Source organism: Lepidothrix coronata, unplaced genomic scaffold (assembly GCF_001604755.1).
Source record: "Lepidothrix coronata isolate B3197 unplaced genomic scaffold, Lepidothrix_coronata-1.0 Scaffold53, whole genome shotgun sequence".
In the NCBI taxonomy this organism is placed as follows: domain Eukaryota; kingdom Metazoa; phylum Chordata; class Aves; order Passeriformes; family Pipridae; genus Lepidothrix; species Lepidothrix coronata.
The window spans coordinates 2,815,415-2,834,890 of NW_016690233.1; the positions used below are offsets into that span (position 1 = coordinate 2,815,415).

At 36.7% G+C, this 19,476-nt stretch overlaps 1 protein-coding gene across 1 annotated transcript in view; it reads left to right on the forward strand.

The window, feature by feature from the left end:
* TRPC6 (transient receptor potential cation channel subfamily C member 6) overlaps nucleotides 1-19,476 on the forward strand; it is an 80,411-nt gene that overhangs the window by 49,428 nt on the left and 11,507 nt on the right. The window contains exons 2-8 of the mRNA XM_017816078.1: nucleotides 91-865; nucleotides 5,316-5,501; nucleotides 7,102-7,266; nucleotides 11,847-12,060; nucleotides 13,711-13,938; nucleotides 16,918-17,182; nucleotides 17,959-18,154. Coding sequence (XP_017671567.1) covers nucleotides 179-865; nucleotides 5,316-5,501; nucleotides 7,102-7,266; nucleotides 11,847-12,060; nucleotides 13,711-13,938; nucleotides 16,918-17,182; nucleotides 17,959-18,154 — 1,941 coding nt within the window. The 5' untranslated portion in view covers nucleotides 91-178. The remainder of the gene's footprint in view (nucleotides 1-90; nucleotides 866-5,315; nucleotides 5,502-7,101; nucleotides 7,267-11,846; nucleotides 12,061-13,710; nucleotides 13,939-16,917; nucleotides 17,183-17,958; nucleotides 18,155-19,476) is intronic.

A 19,476-nucleotide genomic window follows, 5' to 3' on the forward strand; every position in this document is an offset into this window, starting at 1 on the left:
TAAAGGTTTAAAGTATTTGTATTAATTATTATTCAAAATGGATATACCCTTGCATAAAGCTGAACTGATAATTTTTCTATTTCCACACAGCCGAGGCAATGAGAACAGACTAGCTCTACGAAGACAGACCATTCTCCGGGAGAAGGGGAGGAGGCAGGCCAGTCGAGGGCCAGCATATATGTTTAATGACCACTCAACAAGTCTTTCCCTTGAGGAGGAGCGCTTTTTGGATGCTGCAGAATACGGAAATATTCCAGTGGTTCGCAAAATGCTGGAGGAATGTCCCTCACTCAATGTGAACTGTGTGGACTACATGGGACAGAACGCTTTGCAGCTGGCAGTTGCCAATGAGCACCTGGAGATCACAGAACTTCTACTGAAGAAGGAGAACCTGTCTCGGGTGGGGGATGCCTTGCTTTTGGCTATTAGCAAAGGTTACGTTCGGATAGTGGAAGCCATCCTAAACCATCCTGCTTTTGCCGAAGGCAAGAGGCTTGCATTGAGTCCTAGCCAGTCAGAGCTCCAGCAAGATGACTTCTATGCATATGATGAAGATGGCACACGGTTTTCCCATGATGTTACACCAATCATTCTGGCTGCTCACTGCCATGAGTATGAGATTGTCCACACTCTGCTGAGAAAAGGAGCTAGAATCGATAGGCCACATGACTATTTCTGCAAGTGCAGTGAATGCAATCAGAAACAAAAACATGACTCTTTCAGCCATTCCAGATCCAGAATCAATGCCTACAAAGGTCTGGCCAGCCCTGCTTATTTGTCTTTGTCCAGTGAAGACCCTGTAATGACTGCCTTAGAACTCAGCAATGAGCTGGCTGTGCTTGCCAACATAGAGAAAGAGTTCAAGGTGAGTAGAGGGATACTGATTCTGACAGACACAGAATTGCAAAGTTCAATCAAAGGTTTTTCTCCCATTCCTTGAGCAGTAAGAGATCAGCATTATCTTCATAAATCAGCAGAATAATTTGGGAAAAGATATAATTGTTTAATCAATGGAGTATTTAAATCTTTGGGAATGTCTCATTGCTGTGTGCTGAGCATAATTCTTGATCCTTGTGTAGAATGTGCCAGTGAAATAATTTTCTACTTCCTATTAGGCAGGATAGTAAAGGAGGCCCTTCAAACCCATGCTGAAGCTGTCTTAGGGCAGGGGAAAGAGGAGACTAAAGTGGTACCCTTTGGTACTGTTTGGCAAGACAAGTTGCATGATTCCATTAAACACTTGCAGATTCTCATTATTTTCTTATAATTGGACGGGAAGCTTTCTCATTCCTCACAAAGTTTTGCATTTATTCACAAAAAAGGATTCTAAATAAACATCCTTCTCCTTTTTTAACGTCCCGCTTTCTTTTTTCTGGTATTTCTAGTGGCTTCTTCCTCTTTTTCACTTACTTGTGGTTCGTTATATGGGAACTCTCTAACGTTAAAGACTTTTTCAGTGTTATAAAGAATTTTTAATATTTTACAATGCATGATTTTGAAAAAAAGTGTGATTAGTTGAGACTTGAAGCGTGAGCGTTCTTTGGTTCATTTTTTTTGTTATGTAGGTGCACAACCTACATAATATTTTCCACAGTTCATTTGTGTTAGGACAGTAAGAATGTAACTTTCTTTCTCTCAGTAAATGCAAAGTCAGGCTTTGTGCAAACATTGCCATTGTTAATTATGACTTAGGTTAGCTAAAATCACTTAGACTGGGTTTGCATTTATGTGACCCTGTTGAAAGCAGATGCTACTATATAGACTTCACTAGCAGGAGATAAACCCCCTCCAAAGCAGTATATAGAATAATTTTCAACATTATGTTAGGAAGAGTTTGAAGTTGGCATGATCAATATTTGATGTTCATCTTAGCAGTGGCACAGTTCACAAGGCCCTGAACCTTTCTCGATTTAGCCAACCTGATCTGAGATGCTGAAGTTCTGAATGAATTACTCCTGAGTTGTGTTCATAAGGGTATCTTTATGGCACCAATCTGTTGTAAGAAGCAGAAATATTTCTTGGAGAAGGAAAGTAAGGAGAACAAATGTGCAAGATGATCTTAAAAACAACAGCTAAACATCAGAAATTGGAGCAGAGGAGAATTTTTATTTTATATCAATAAAAAAAATGGTGGGAGGACCATTTCAGCTTAATGCAGAGGATGTGTATCTGCCTCGTGAAGTCCCTGACAGAAATCCTTAGGACCTCAGTGGGCTGAGATTTCATCCACTGCTTTCATATACAATTCAGAGGAGAGAATTTAAACCACACACTCATTTCTTTCTCTTTAGCAGCTGCTGATGGGAACAAAAGGAGTTGATTAACTTAAAGAGGAGTAAATTTAGAACAGAACCATTTTGCATACACCATAAATGCAGCCTGTTAAGTTCACAGCAATGTTGAGATAAATAACATGTCTGATTTGTAGGAACTGTATAGCTCCCTTTACCACAGTTGGAGTGACACAAACTAAGATTATTATAAAGATAAATAAAATCATCATCTGGAATAGTCAGCAAGAACTATCTTTCAAATGTATGCTGCAGTACACAGTCAGTGGGAGGAATTGGGAGCACACTGTCCCTGGTGCCACCAGGCAGGGAATGAAGTACACAGGTGAGAACAGGTGGGCTGGGTCACAGAGCAAGCTTCTACAGCCTGCTCTGAAGTGCCATAAGAAGGTCTTTCTTCAAGGACTTCTTTTTTCCTAGTTCCTCTTTTGTTTCAGTTGCTTTCTCGAAAATTAGAGCTTAACTTCTAATGCAGTGTTGTATAAAGAATTTCAACAGAGATTTTGAGGTACTGTCCCTCAGCAGAAACAGGAAGCTCGATGAGAGACAGAACAGCTCCACATTACTGGGCATTAATCATCCAGGCTCTGCTGGGAACATACATAGTCTTTGAGTAGAGTGGAGGTGGATAGGAACTGTGAGGAGCAGGAGCAGTAGGCAACACAGAAATTTAACTCTCCCTTAATTTAAGATTTCACCAGGAGCAGGCAACATAAGGTCTTTAGGGAATGTTTTTATAGGTACTAAAATCCTGTGGTGGTTCTGGATAAATATTAAAGACCATTCACATTTATACATGAATTATTGAGAGTTAACATTTACAATTTTGATAAGTGATTAACATTTACAATATCTAGACAGGCTAGGGACTTGACTGCAAAATACCTGTCTTAGTTTCAGAGGAGGCAGTACAAGTGTGTGCAAGTTACAGGAAATGGATGCTGTCAGCTTTACTGAGTGTGAGTTAGCTTGTGCTCCTGCAAGCTCATATCCCTGCTTACAGCAATTTATCTAAAAATTGTTAACCTTGCTTTATTTCAGGAGTTTGCTACAAATACCTGGATAGTGTAGTTGCTGCATAAAAATGTGAGTTTCATAAAAATGGGTTGCACATGTTAGTGTAGTCAGAACAAGTATATTTTTAGTGCATAGGTTAGCTGGGCATGGCAAATCTTTAGCTCCATCTGGGGTTTACCTTAGCCACTTGAAGTATTTCAAACCTTACCTAAATGGAAATTGAACTTTCTGTAATACATTGTTATAACAGTCACCTATTTTATAGTGCTGATGGGGTATTGTTGCAGGGGAACTTTCAAGTGAGTGCCTACAGCAACCAGTGGCACAGATAATTCCCAGATCTTCCTCAGAGGCAATAGAAAGGGTCAGTGCTAAACTGGAGAGATGTGTCAATCACAGTATAGGAATATTTCTGTAGCAAATAGCTAATTCAGGCTTCCTGAGTAATTCTGAGATCTTCAGGATTTTCTGAACACCATTTAATTTAGTTTTATATAATAGAATGCTTTGGGTTGGAAGGGACCTTAAGGATCATATAGTTCCAACCTCCCTGCCAAGGGCAGGGAACCTGTCACTAGACCAGGTTACTCAGAGCCCTGTTCAACATGGTCTTGAAGATCCTCAGGGATGGAGAATCCTCTCTGGACAACCTATTCCAGTGTCTCACCACTTTTATAGAAAAGATTTTTTTTCCTAATATGTAATCTAAACCTATGTTGCTTCAGTATAAAGCCATTCCCTCTTGACCTTTTTCACATGCCCTTGTGAAAAGTCCTTCTCCAGCCTTCTTGTAAGACCCCTTTAGGTACTGAAAGGTGCTATAAGGTCTCCCTGGAGCCTTCTCTTCCCCAGGCTGACCCAACTCTCTCAGCCTGTCTTCATACAAGACGTGTTTCAGCCCTCTGGATGTGTTCCAGCCCTTTGTGGCCCTTCTCTGGATTCATTTCAACAGGTCAACCTCTTTCTTCTATTGGGGGCCCCAGAGCTGGACACAGCACTGCAGGTGGTGTCTCACAAGAGCAGAGTAGAGGGGCAGAATCACCTTCCTTGACTTGCTGACCAAGGTGCTTTTGATATAGCCCAGGATATCGATGACTCTCTGGGCTGCAAGCACATATTGCTGGCTCACACTGAGCTTTTCATTCATAAACACCCCCAGTCCTTCTCCCCAGGGTTATTCTTGACCCGTTCTCTGCCCAGCCTCTACTTGTGCTTGGGATTACCCTGACATGACTAAGTGTGCAGTTTTACAAGGTTTGATGTTATATAGAATATTTTTACTTTTGGAGATTGTGATCGTGTTTTCTGTCATCTCAATCATTCACCCACCCTAGAGCTGATATCTCTATTACGTCCATAAAGATGTCAATGATATATGACAATTGTTGTCCTGCAGAGATGTGGCCTGGAGTTTTGAGAGGGACAGCTGTGTCCCAGTGCTGTTCAAAATGGATAAGATAAGCATTTAGTACAAAGTCCATTGCAACTATAACAGCAACAGACTGGTTTATTGTGTCATGGGATGGAATGGAAAATGTATTTTTAAGTTAAATATAGATATGTTACTGTTTACTGTAAATTACTTCCCCTAATAAGGTTGTCTGAGTTTGCTTTTCTGATAAGAAGCAAAATTCAATGTATCAACTCAAAGTCTGATTTTCTGCTGTTTTGGTTTTTTTCTTACCTTTATGCAACCCCCATTACAGAAATTGGATCCCAGTCTTCATTACGGCTATTAAAATATGTCATACGACATTTCTGAAAGTGGTTTTTTTTTACTTTAATTGCCTCAAAAGTGAGTCTAGAGAAGTGACTGAGGTGCAGAACTTGATAAGGTAGATATGCAAGGTAACCAAAGTGAGACAAATCCCACTCCGAACATTTTGAGGGGGGGAAGTGCATAACAAGATGCAAAGAAAATATTCACAGAGGTGTGGCTGGGATGTAGAACTGTTTCTGTCATGGTGGATCTAAACACCAAGTCTCCTTCTTTCTTCTGTTTTCTAGAATGATTACAAGAAACTGTCTATGCAATGCAAAGATTTTGTAGTCGGACTCCTTGATTTGTGCAGAAATACAGAAGAAGTGGAAGCTATTTTGAATGGTGATGTAGAGATGAACCTCAGTAATGGAGAACACGGCCGCCCCAGCCTTAGCCGCTTAAAACTTGCCATTAAGTATGAAGTAAAAAAAGTAAGCAACTTTGTTGATCAAATAGACATGTCATGATAGTGGTGTTAAATTGTGCTATTATTAAATGTTTATGTTTTGGTAGCCTATGACAAATGAACATTAGGGCCCTTTTGCACAATGTATTTTGCAAACAAAAGAGTCCTTGCCCCAGATAGCTCGCAATATAAACAAGAAGCAGATATTGAGGGTGGATACTGGTCACAGTGAGTATGAGAGCAAATGACTGCAATACAATTTGTAGCTATGTGCAAAATAAAAAAAAAAAAGCTTCAGGCAGTGTCAATTACAACAGTTATCATCCCTTCTTTGTCTTGCTTTCATTTCTACTGTCAGTTTAATACTATGGTCTCCATCTGAAATGCTCTCAGTGAAACTAGCTGAGTTAGTAGCTGCACAGAGACCCTTGAATTACCCAGGAAACTCGTCTTGGATAATAGAGGCTGTAAAATTCTAGGTGGCGTGTGTGAACCAGGGAGAAATTATTTGTGTGATGAATCTTATACAACCAAAGATCAAGAAGATAGAGATCAGGAGAATACTTGAAATGCATGTTACCCTAAAGTAGAGCCTTTTTTACAAAAATTGAGCTCACATCTCCTACATGAGAGGTGTATTTATGTGTTCATGAAAGGAAGAAAAGAAGAAAGCTATTTAGGCTGAGCACTCACCAGTAAATGAAAACACTGCAAAACACTTGGTAAGTTATGGTCACTAAAGAGAGATGAAGCAACTACTGAAGAGAACACGTCACAATGAGTTTGTCCTTCATAGTATTTGAGTCTTAATCCTTCCCTGAATGTGAACTTTCTTGCAATACTTTCTCTTATCTCAATAAAGATATTTCTTGCACCTGCAGCCAGTAATCCTTTAAGTATAGAGAAGATTATAGAAAAAAACAAGCCTAGATTAATTTAAATTTTTAATTCTATTAACAGGTCTGGATATAAATATACACAGTGCACAAGGATCTACTATTTATTAATACCTACCTTTGTAAGGTTCTTCTTATACTAACCAGAGGACACAAAGGGGGATTATAGGGTAGACTTCTCAGTTTTGCAGAGTTTGTCCAAAATATTCCAGAACCAAGTTATAAATAGTCCTTATCTGATTTCCTGAAAATATGACAGCTGTTTTCTTATGACAGCTGTTTTCTTATGCCAGCATGTTAGCACGTAAAAATATGTCAAAATCTTTCTTTCACAACTGAAGATTATACAGCATTTTTTTGCAGAACAAAAAGACTTAAAGTTCTGGAATTTCTGAAGCAGTAAATTTAAAATTATAAATATAAGAAAGTTACAAAGTTTGATCAGATAAATTTTATGTTTAATTAACCTTAGATAAAATTAATAGTTTGTGATTGAAAAATAAATAATAAATGTGTCAATAAATAGTAGTTTTTTAAATTAATGTATGTCTGTTTGCTGGGAAATTTGGCCTGTCAAATAGTTTTTCTTATGACCTTGTTAATTCTCCTTTGAACAACTCTCCTGAGTTTTTGCTATTCCAGAATTCTTAATGTGCTTCATATAGCTGTATTTTAATAAAGGTTATTCTGATAGCAATATTATTTTTGTGCTCTTTTTCTTTATTATAGTTTGTAGCACATCCAAACTGCCAGCAACAACTTCTCTCAATTTGGTATGAAAATTTATCAGGTTTAAGGCAGCAGACCATGGCAGTGAAGTTTCTGGTTGTTCTTGCTGTTGCGATAGGACTGCCCTTCCTTTCAATGGCTTACTGGATTGCTCCTTGCAGTAAGGTCAGTCTGTGAAATCTTGTAATGGCTTTTTATTAACTCCTGTATCATCTACATGTAGATTCCTGTCTGACAAAGACATGCTTAAACAATAAAAGTTATTTTAAAGCCAAGTTAGAATGGAATGGCTGCAAGACTGCATGTTCAGACAACTGTAATTAAGACAGGTATATATGTTGTGTTAAATGTAATATATATTAAATTAATTTACAATAGCTGAGCAAGAGTTGCTTTGTAGAAATCCTGCTTTAGAAACAATGAGTCAAATTGTTATCGTTTAGTTCTTGCTTCTATAGGCAAATACCAAGGATACTCTTTTTCCATTGTTTCAGATTTAGACTAAGTTCAAGCAGGGGGTTGATTCCAATTAACTCGAAGGCAATTTTATTTTTCATGATTAAAAATAAATAGATAAAAGTCACTGAAATATGAATGCCAGAAAATAAAACAATCATCACTTTTCTAGAAGTCAAAATTAACTGTGTTGTCTTGACATGACAGTGCTAATATTCATCATATTTCATGAGGACTCCAAAGTAGTCACATAATCTCCCTTGCATTGATTTACAATGCACTGTCTGGATTGGGTGACAATCTCTGACCTCACTGAACTTTGTGTTGAATCTCTGTTTGAGTTGGTCACTATCCATTTTGAGTGGACACTGATGGAAAATTTCCTTTCAAAGTATGTTAGAGGGAAATAATGGCATCCTATAAGGATCATTCACCATGTTGCAGTATAATATCCCCAACTCTAACAGGTCAAATCCTTTGCACATACCATGATTTCAGGGGAAGAGGAATGTTGAAAGAGAAGATTGAGGTCTTTGTGTGGGGTTTTTTTTGTTGTTCTCTGGAAGAGAAAAGTGGGTCTTTTTTGCTTTGCCATATTTTTTCATTTCTTTCAGTCTGGACAATAAAAATCAGTTATATTATTTTCACTTTTCTGTATAGTGACCAGGTTTTTATGAATACTTATTTCTTAAGACACTCCTTGAGATTCAAAACACTTCATTAATTGATTTTCTACTATAGCAGTGACTTATCTGTCATTTTCCATTTTCGATGATTTATGGAATCTTAAAGTAGATTTGAACCATTGTACATTCTGAAAAATATATTTCAGAGTAGCTTTTAAAGTCAAGGTACAAGTAACATTCATTAAGGTTTCAATTCTGTCACTATTTAATCAACTCGTCATGTGATTTGAATGCTTTTTGTTTCATTGTATTCTGTATAAAATCTAATCTACCTTTTTCACCAATTGCCATTTAAGACTTTATGCTTCACTTATACTTCAGAAGTTTAATCTGGTTTTTGAAGACAAAAGTTTTCAGTGTATAATCTCAAGATAGGATGGCTCCAATATAGAACATCTTCTTTATCAAGAGTCCATTCTGTGTATGAATTGATGGAATTTTATGTCTTGTCTTCCTACCGAGATAAAGTACACATTCTTTTTCCAGGTTTGGCAGTATAAGGCACAGTGACAGAAGACAGAGAAAACGTTCACAGTATTTCTGGTGAAAATAACAACTTACAGTATAGTTCTGACACATTTCTTTATATTCTCATGTCACGGCTCTGAGAAAGGCAAAAATGTGTTTATGACTTTTGCAACATCTCAGTCAGTTACCTGTAATGCTGACCAGCTTCCTCTTTGGGAAAAAGTTAATTCGAGTTTGGACCACAGACTGAAGGTTTGAATTGAAAGTTTCAGATGTGAAAAAAATTTAATGGAAATATGTGGTCAGTCCTGTTGATTTGGAAGGAATTCACTACTGTCAGATGCCAAAAGGCGTTAAGATTGCCTCTTATTTGAATTTCAGCCATTGATCCTCGCAGAGACATTTCAAAATTTTGTAAACTCTTTGCTCTGCATTTCTAATTGTTAATTCAGTGTAACTACTGACATCATTAACACTAATTTCTAGAATAATATTTTATTACATGACATGAAAGATTAAAACCTTTTCTCAGTTATCTGCAAGAATCTCTAATGTCTCTGCTGTTCAGCTGTAGTAACAGAATTTAGATTTTTAGCTTTATGAACTCATAAGTAATTTGGTCAACCTCTGGCCAAGATGAAGGATCTACATTTGAAACTGAGTCGTCTTTTGCTGTTCCCAGTCACCTGAGGCTGGCATTTCTAAAGAAGTAACTTGAAAAATTCCTAAATGCTTCCTAGAAGCTTGTTCTGAGAGTTATACACATTCCTCTTTTGCATTGTGGTAGAAGAAAAAAAATTGAACATTGTGTCTGGTATATGAGGAGCTAGAAAATTGTTATTACTAAAAAAGTATATGCATAATCTAGGTTTTTTTTTTTTTTTAATCAGACCTTTTCTCTTTTGCAATAGCTGTGCTACCTGGAGTCCCATTTTATAATTTCTTAATCAATGCCATACTCCATAATATTACAATACTAATTGTTTCTGCAGAGTTACAAGTGGGGAATAATGTGAATCACTTACTACAGACCCCAGCAATTACATGTGACCCTCTATACGGACAAAGGAGTGTCAGTGTCCACCATGTAACTATTGTATATCTTGTCCTAACCCAAAACAACATACAAAACACTCTCTAAAACTCCATAGCAAACCAAAAAACATAGTATAGAGTATCAGAATCCAGAAAAGAACCCAAAACAAAACTCCAGATCACTTAAAACACAGAGAGATTCTGAGCACGTAGAAAATCATGTCCTTGGAAGTGCAGGGGAAGGGAATTTATTACATCAAAATGCACAGTGAAAGTGTATGAGGGGGATTCTAGTTTATGGAAAAGTCCAGAGTTGCAAGATTATGGCCTTGGCTTTAGATGCTGCTTTTTTTCCTCCCAGTTTATATTTTCTGACCTATAACTTCTCCATAAAGAAATTCAGAAATTTAGAAGTGTAATTTCAAAATTTCATCGGATCATTGTTATATAGCAGTGTCATAACAACTTCCAGCAGTTTTGTAATCACTTCAACCAAAATTCTGCTTCTAGAGAGATTTTGCTATATATATATATGCAAAAAATACTTTCCTGTTTCTTTAGAAGGGACAGGAGGTGGGGTGATAGGAATTCACTCTCTTAAATTTTATGTTTTTTGATCAAGGGACATATTAACATTAACCTACTTCAGTATTTTTTCTTCTTTTCTGGTTATGTCTCTCTCTGGCAACTGTCTCCTAACTCATCTTTGTGAATACAAGAATAATACATTTAAAAGGACACTGTCAAGGTACTTTATCATTTTCCAGCTCTGCTTTATTGTATGTTGTTTATGACTGTATCTTCCTAGCTTGAAATAAAATTTTTCCCCATGACAATTACCTGTTCTCTTTGTAGTTCATGCAAAATAATTGGTTGTTGAAGTTCATCCCATGAGGCTGACAGACTGTTTAATTTAATAAAAAAGAAATTAATTTAATTGAATGAGAAACATAATAAATGGCATGGGTTTGAAAAGTAATATAACAAATCTTATGCCTGCTAACCTTGACAGTGTTCCTTTAACAGTATCTTATATTTACCTTTGTCTAGTCTTCTTAAATGTGATTTGTATTTGAGACCTTACCATTGAATCCTTGGCTCCATCCTCTTACTCATGTTTCTGTAAAAGCTGACTGCAAAATTCTGATTTTCTGCAGCAAAAATATGAGTACCAATAACATACCTCTCTGTTTCCACCTACTTTTTCCAGACCACAGATTGTTATATGTTTTAGCTGAGATATGTAACACTTGCTTTCAATCATTTCCAAGCAATTTTTTTAGATACAAGTATAGTCTTAGTTTAAATTGAAAAAGTATTTTTCTGCAGCTTCCAACTAAGTGGACAAGCTAAGACTTTTAATATTAATACAGCCACTCTCTAAAATAAAGTAAATAATTCCTAGAACTTCAACCTTGTGTGAATTTGTATGGAACTTTTAGGTTTTTGAAGTGTTGCACTAAACCATTTTAAAATTGTTCTTAGTCATGACAAAGCTGAAAACTTTTCCTTTGTAGTAGTCAGGAGGAAATTAAGACTCTACAGGACTATAAACATAACCCTTTGAGGCCTCACGACTTTTTTTAAAAAAAGAAAATAAATTGAGAAAACTGCACAATAACTGTGCTAAACTGAGTATCACGTCAGTCAGGAAATTAAATTCTTTAGTCATAATTCATTCATGGTGATAATTCTTTTAGTAAGTGTCAAAATCTTTGTTTCTTTCTTGCCTCATAAAGATGACTAGGATGTAAGAAATCCACCAACTATAATAGATTTTACCTTTGATTATGTGTAATAAACATAGATACCGCAAACTAATTACATAATTATTTCTAATCACCAAGTTAAAAATACAGATCTTTTTAATTTCAGTATTCTCTCAGTGAAACTGATAGATTATTCCCTGAAAATAGCACATCAGTAGAAACTTCTAAAAGCAACTGTCAACACGGCGTCATAGTACCCAAATTTTTCTAAATATTTGTTCCTTTGCATTATTGAAATATATGACTTTCTGTGTTACTGCTCTTTTTATATATTTTTTTATTTTGGAAGAAGTCAATGCAATATCCTTGTGTTTCATAATCTCTGTTGCAGCTGGGGAGGATAATGCGTGGACCATTTATGAAGTTTGTAGCCCATGCAGCCTCTTTCACCATTTTTCTTGGTCTGCTTGTCATGAATGCAGCTGACAGGTTTGATGGCACCAAACTCCGACCTAATGAAACAACAGACAATGTAAAACAGCTGTTTAGGATGAAAACATCATGTTTCACATGGATGGAGATGCTCATTATTTCTTGGGTAATAGGTAAAAGATTTTGCTTAAATTTGTCTTGCTATGATTTCAAGTGAAGCTGAACTAAATGAAATCCTTTTCTATCAATGTTTTGTGTAAAAATTGCGACAAAGGGAGTTTATTCAGTTGTCTGCATTCCCACATGGGCCTCATGTTTTATGCTGGATGTCATCAGGATTCACATGTTCCCATCTGATCACATTCAGGTTAAGGATTTAGGTGAAATCTACATCATCCTGAAATCTACATCTACATGAATTCCGTTTTACAAATAACAAAGCAAAGTGTGTACCAGTTTTCTGGGGGTTTTGAGTCACACTGCGTCAACTACAAAGGGGAAAGATTTGCACATGATGGGCCAAAGTTTTTTGTGTCCAATTGTCTCTTTCTGCTAAGATTCTCTTTTTTTGCAAGTATGTCTGCAGAATTAAGAGTATTTAGCTGAATGTATTATTGACAAAAGAAAAGAATATAGACCCCTGAACACTTGGCAGTAGATTTTCTCATCCGAACATAGGGATGACATGAGTGCTTTGAGTAGCACTCTGAGCTGACCCACTGAATTCAGCGATGTAGTACTATTCAGCATCAGAACCTGAGCACAGGCCCTCCAAAATATTTTGGCTGTCAGATTCTCATTTACAAGTCTAATACCTTTTAATCCAATGAGGGTTATATGCCCAAATATTTTAAGGATCTGGATTCTGGTTGTTACTTAAGACAGTAATGTGTGAGATTTAAATTCAAGCTAAGTAAAGTATCTTTCCTTACAAGAGTTTACACATTTAAAATATTTTACTTTTATGATCTCTCTTTGATTGATATTTGTACACCAATTGATTCTTATAACTTTAAAGACATTGGCAGCCTTTATTTATTTAATAGCGAAGCTACTTATAAATTAATATAGTTGTGTATTATAGGGATAATATAGCACTCAGATTTCTGAAGTCTACAAATATCTTCATCTGATAAAAAAGAAGGAAATAATAGTTTCTTAATTTGAAGTTCTAGTTTGATAACTTAATCTATTTTCATTTTTATTTATTTCAGTGTCATGCATAAGATGGTTTATGAAAAATTGATTCAGTGTATACAGACGTAACATTGAATGTAGTTACTGCAATCGACATTATTATTGTCCTTATCTGAAAACTATGAAAAGTTCCTTCAGTCAATTTGATAAGTGAAAAAAGTATTCCATTCAGCTTTTTATTAAAGACTCTTTTTAAAATCCTAGAAATGTAGTTTATATTTTTTTCTCTTGAAATGAAAAAAGATTTTCTCTGAAAATAAGAAAATTTGAGTTTCTCTATTAGCTCTACCACAGACCATGCCAGAGCATATCTGCTCTTTCCATCTCTTCCTGTACCTGTAACAGATGGTAATACTCACATCCCATTCCTCTCTTTGAAAGCTTTTATAGTTGTACAGGAAAAAGAATTCTAAAAGATTGCTATTATTACTTGCGTGAGAAGTAGTCTTGGAATGTATATGAATTTTCAGATTCAAGGATTTTAATTCGTGTTTGAATTCCCACTGATCAAAATTGTTTTGAGTTTGACCGCAACCAAGAGCATGTTCTATATATAATAAAAATATAAAATAAAACAATTGTGAAGATAAAAGAACACATTGTTTTCTCTGTTCTGTCTTAAACAGGCATGATATGGTCTGAATGTAAAGAAATTTGGTCTCAAGGTCCAAAGGAATACCTTTTTGAGTTATGGAATATGCTCGATTTTGGTATGTTAGCAATTTTTGCAGCATCATTCATAGCAAGGTTTATGGCATTTTGGCATGCATCCAGAGCCCAGAACTTCGTTGATGCACATATGAAAGATCTGACTAGTCCAACACTGGACCCCAGCATAAAATACTACACCTTGGGTGAGTTGATTGAACATGGTTAAAATTTACTTCTGGGGCCAAGATGAACTGATTTTTCAGTAAATAAGTCTCCAATACCATAGTTCCACAATGTACTACTAAAGAAATTCCCACTCCTTCTCCTTCTCATCCTTATGGTAAATTGAATATGAGTCAGCAGTGCCCTGGCAGCCAGGAGAGACATCTGTGTCCTCAGATGCGTAAGCATAGTATCACCAGACAGCCGAGGGAAGTGATTGTCCCAGTCCACTCTGCACTGGTGTGGCCTCACCTGGAGTACTGTGTGCAGTTTTGTGCACCACATTATAAAAAAGACACTAAACTATTAGAGACTGTCCAAAGGAGGGTCACAAGGATGGTGAGGGGTGTGGAGGGGAAGCCATATGAGGAGCAGCTGAAGTCGCTTGGTTTGTTCAGCCTGGAGAAGAGGAGACTGAGGGGAGACCTCATTGCGGTCTACAACACCCTCATGAGGGGATGCAGAGGAGCAGGTACCAATCTCTTCACTCTCATGACCAGTGACAGGACTCAAGGGAATGGCATGAAGCTGAGTCAGGGAAGGTTTAGGTTAGATATCAGGAAAAGGGTTTTCACCCAGGGAGTGGTTGAGCATTGGAACAGGCTCCCCAGGGAAGTGGTCACAGCACCAAGCCTGTCTGGATTCAAGAAGTATTTGGACAACGTTCTCAGGCACATGGTGGGATTCATGGGGTGTCCTGCGCAGGGCCTGGATTTGGACTCAATGATCCTGATGGGTCCCTTCTAACTTGGCATATTCTATGATTCTGTGACTCTACTATTTGATCACAGTTCCGCTGGCTATGCTCATACGTCTTTTGGGGAGTGTTCTAAACAGCAGACACTGAAATGATCTAAGATCAACATAACCTTACTATTATCTCACCCCTTTTCTAGATTATTTTAATCTATTCAATTACACAATACTGTCTGCAAACCAATCTGTGTTGGTGCAGCTGTGAGTTGAATCTACTGTAATGTGGGGACAAAACTAAGCAATGAGATGCATGAACTTCTTAAACATGCTATGTCAAAATAACCAATATATCTTTTATATATTATTTTTTCAGAGACTGTTGTATTACTTTAATATTTTTCAATCCACTCTTTTTACCAGTAAGAGATGAAAAATGTTAATAGACTTGCTTGGCATACATGAGAAGTGACTAGAAGCTATTTCGCCTGAATGAGAAAAAATTAAGCTCTGTTGATTAGTGTTCGCTCTCAACATCACCACATCTCTCTTACTGTTATTAGATTTTTTTTTTCTAGATACTGAATTACATCAGTTTCTATATGTGTTCTGTGCCTCAGATACTATTTCTCTTAAGGTTACATTCCTGCATCATCCAGGCTGTAGAAAAGCAGAGCAATTAATATATAGATTCTGAAACACATTGAATTGTAAGACTGACAAATTTTACTGGACAGTTACAGATTTTACGTAAGTCCTAAAAGCAGCTGGTTAAATATTAATTCAGTTTTCAGAAACACACACTTGAAGAATGTGCAAACAGAGACTGTTGTTTATGTTCACAGTGTCTGCGTATGACAAGCACAAGTCTTGTAACTCATTTATGCTACACAATACTGCATCATTTAGAAAGGCACCTTCCATTCATATCAGTCATGGGTTCTGACTTTGTTATGCCCTGAAGCACAGCTGATACATTTTTTAGTGGATGCATGTACACTGAAGTCTGATTGGAGAGCACCTGTGTCTGGTAGTGCCAACATGCATAATGTTATTTAGTTCCACAGTTTTTTTCATAGGTTAGCAAACATAACCTGATGGACACCAGGTTGAACATGAGCCAACAATGGGCCCCTGTGGCAAAGAAGGCCAATGGTATTCTGGGCTGAGTTAGGCGGAGCATGGACAGCAGGTGGAGGGAGATGATCCTGCCCCTCTACTCAGCACTGGTGAGTCCACAACTGGAATGCTGTGTCCAGTTCTGGGCTCCCCAGTACAAGAGAGATGTGAACATGTTGGAGATAAGGGCCTTTACAGTAAAGTAGACACAGATAACAACATTCTCCTGGGACATAGGTAACACATCCCAGGTTAACCTCTTCTCTTTGTCTGAAGCACAATAGTGAATGAATTTAAGCCTGCCACATCATGAGAGAATGCCTTGACTTACAGCAAGGAAGTATTCTGAAAGGTATTGCTTCAGACTTCTTTTGACACTTTTCTGTAAATATTTATTTAAGTAAAAGTTTGAACTTAAATGTTCCTCTCTGCAGTTGAAAGTGTCACGTTCCCCATTAAAAGACATTCAAGTAATTCACGACTACATTAGCTTCAACAGAAGACACTGATAGAAATGATGATAGAAAAGGTGATGGAAATGGGTGTTTGATGTTTGCTGGGAAATGACCACTACAATTTCATTATAAGTAAGACAATAAAGTAGAAAAGATATAGAAATATAGTTCATGTAGTTTTGGAATTGTGAAGGCCATTTAACTAATTCAGATCCCCACATCAAAACAGTTCATTTTGTCACAGCTCAGTTGTCATCACCTGCCACTGTAAGCTGAATTTTACTTAAATTCTATTATAGGCGAGGATTCAACTCCCAAAAAGTTACCTCAGTGATCTTACGGTCCACCTTTATAATCACTGCTGATCTAATCAATACAATCAGTGGAACTGTGGAAAGGTTTTAGAGTTAGTTACATGGTTCGCTTCAGTCAGCTAAACCTAAGTGATTAGTGCTGTTTGAGTTGCCACAGCTTTCTTCCCTCACCTTGAAATCACAGAATATCCTGAGTTGGAAGGGACTCACAAGGATCATCAAGTCCAAATCTTAGCCCTGCAGAGGACATACACAGGAGTCACACCATGTGCCTGAGATGTTGTTTCAATTGCTGTTCTGTCTGATGTTCCAAAAAGACCTCCCCATAGATGCATACAGTTATCTTGAAATAATGACAGTTCTCATCTTTTGTTCCTAGCCAGAATAAATTGGGATCCGTCTGATCCTCAGATCATATCTGAAGGGCTGTATGCAATTGCGGTTGTGTTAAGTTTCTCAAGAATAGCCTACATCTTACCAGCTAATGAAAGCTTTGGACCACTGCAGATATCACTTGGCAGAACCGTGAAAGACATCTTCAAGTTTATGGTGATATTTATCATGGTGTTTGTAGCTTTCATGATCGGCATGTTTAATCTCTATTCCTACTACCTGGGGGCGAAACAAAATGAAGCATTCACAACGTAAGTACAACTGATTAAAATGTAGCTTTTTTTCTTAACAATAAAGCAATGAAATACAAAATGTGCTTTGCAATGCTACTACATTTTTGGACATGGGGAACTGAGATCTCCTAACAGACGGAGATAGATAGATAGGAAAAAATACCTCAGAGGTTTGGACTTCTGTATATGTATAAACTGATTAAGAGGAAATACATGTATTTAAGTGAACTAACTTGAAAAAAAATCAGTATGCCCACACCATGGTTTTACACTGAAATTGTGTAATAGTAAAAATTCAGCTGGAGGATTATGGTCTGTGAGACTCATTTTTTCTGAAAATTGATGAATTGCCCTCAGACATCCTGTCTTCTCAAAGTTTCAGAATGTTTGTCATAATAATGGTGAAATAATTCACACAAAATGAACTAATGGTGCAATTTAAATAATTTACAGGTTAATTATTTTTTATTTACATTAATTTACATTCAGCAGGCTGTAGCATGTAGATTAGTTAACAAGTAAATCATTGTGATATTCTTTCAAGGATGAGTATATAATTCCTAAACTGAATCAGATGGTTTTATTGTCAGTCCTAAGTTTTAGGAATCTTGTATCATGAAACAGCCTGTATGCATGAAATTAGACAGTCTACTGTAATGCACTGTGGTAGAGTTCTACATTATGATAATGGAAAAATTTGTACACCATATAAAAATGGTAACTGGCAATTTATATAATAAGAATATATGGGTTTTCTTCAGTATTATATGCATGTGTTCGATTTCTCCTTTTAGTGTTGAAGAAAGTTTCAAAACATTGTTCTGGGCTATATTTGGACTCTCAGAAGTTAAATCGGTTGTCATCAATTATAAACACAAATTTATTGAAAATATTGGTTATGTCCTTTATGGAGTCTATAATGTTACCATGGTCATCGTCTTACTGAACATGCTTATTGCAATGATCAACAGTTCATTCCAGGAAATTGAGGTAAAAACTGATTTTATGATGAAGTATCACGACATTTACTGTTACAAATAATTGTATAAATCTCTCGGAAAATTTTCTTGTTGACATCTTGTTTAAGAAAAGTAACACATAGGCTTTTGGAATATATTAGAAGAAAATACTAATTCCACTGTACATTTTTGTTATAAAATACCTGGAAGTTACCTGTGCTTGCATTAGTAAGAATCAAACTGGAATAAGAAAGTGCTGCTGAACTCCATTATGTTCCTGAAGAGGATGGCTACATGGTGTGACTTTGTGAATTTTTCACTTGCCTTATTTGTAATTATTAGAGAAATGTCCCTCTTGCTGCAAGGATGTTCACATTCCTATGCCTTGGCCTTGCAAGCAAGTCTCTAACATGCTGTGTTCTTCTTTCATTAAATAACTGTTGCTCTAGACCTCTGCGTGAACAAAACTTTACTTGACAAAGTAATCAGCAGGGCTACTGAAAATCAGCGTGAATTTTGCATGCCATGGAAAACAGAGGGCTAAATCATTATCATTGTTTTGAAAAAAAGGAAGCAGATCTCCAGGAGCTAGGCCATCTCAGACCTTCCCAGATGCCCTTGCCACACAGCTGCATGCTCAGGTTTGACACCACTCTGGTCCCCTGTTCTAGGCTCTGGTTTGGGACCGTAGCATTGTCTGGCTTGAGCAAGAGCAGCGCATTCTCTAGGGAGGTTCATATTCTTCTGACTTGGGAAGCCACAGAGCAAACCTCTCAGGTTTAGAGCATTAAAAAGCAGTCTCTTATCCAAAAATATGTTGACTGGATAAAAACAGCTTCTAAAAACAGTCACAGCAATAGCTAGTTATGTTCTTGGACATGATGTCAGTCCTTTCTGCAGAAAACCCTCTTAAACTTTGCAGAGTGGAATAAAGTGATTGTTTTGATGATCCTAAATGTTAAGCATAAACCATGGTGATGGTAGCATATCTGGTTTAATCATATATTCCAGCAAGTGGAAGGAATTATCTAAGAATCATCTAATCTTTTTTAACTTCATGTTTAAAGTAATAGAGTAATAGTGTCTGTAGACTATTAGCAGGGTCTGTCGTTGTAATCATATATTGCAGACTATTAGCACTGACCCTGGAGTAAGCAATGTTTAAATTAAATCCATTCTGTTCTTCTGTAATTGCATTATTTTAAATGAATTAATAAGAACAATTCCATTCACTGAAATTTGGTTTTCATGGATCATAAGCAAGTTCTTGATGTGTTTGAGATTAACTTCAGCCATTACATTCAAAACACATACAAAGTTTAGCTAGAGCATCTTTAATAGTCAAAGTGGTAT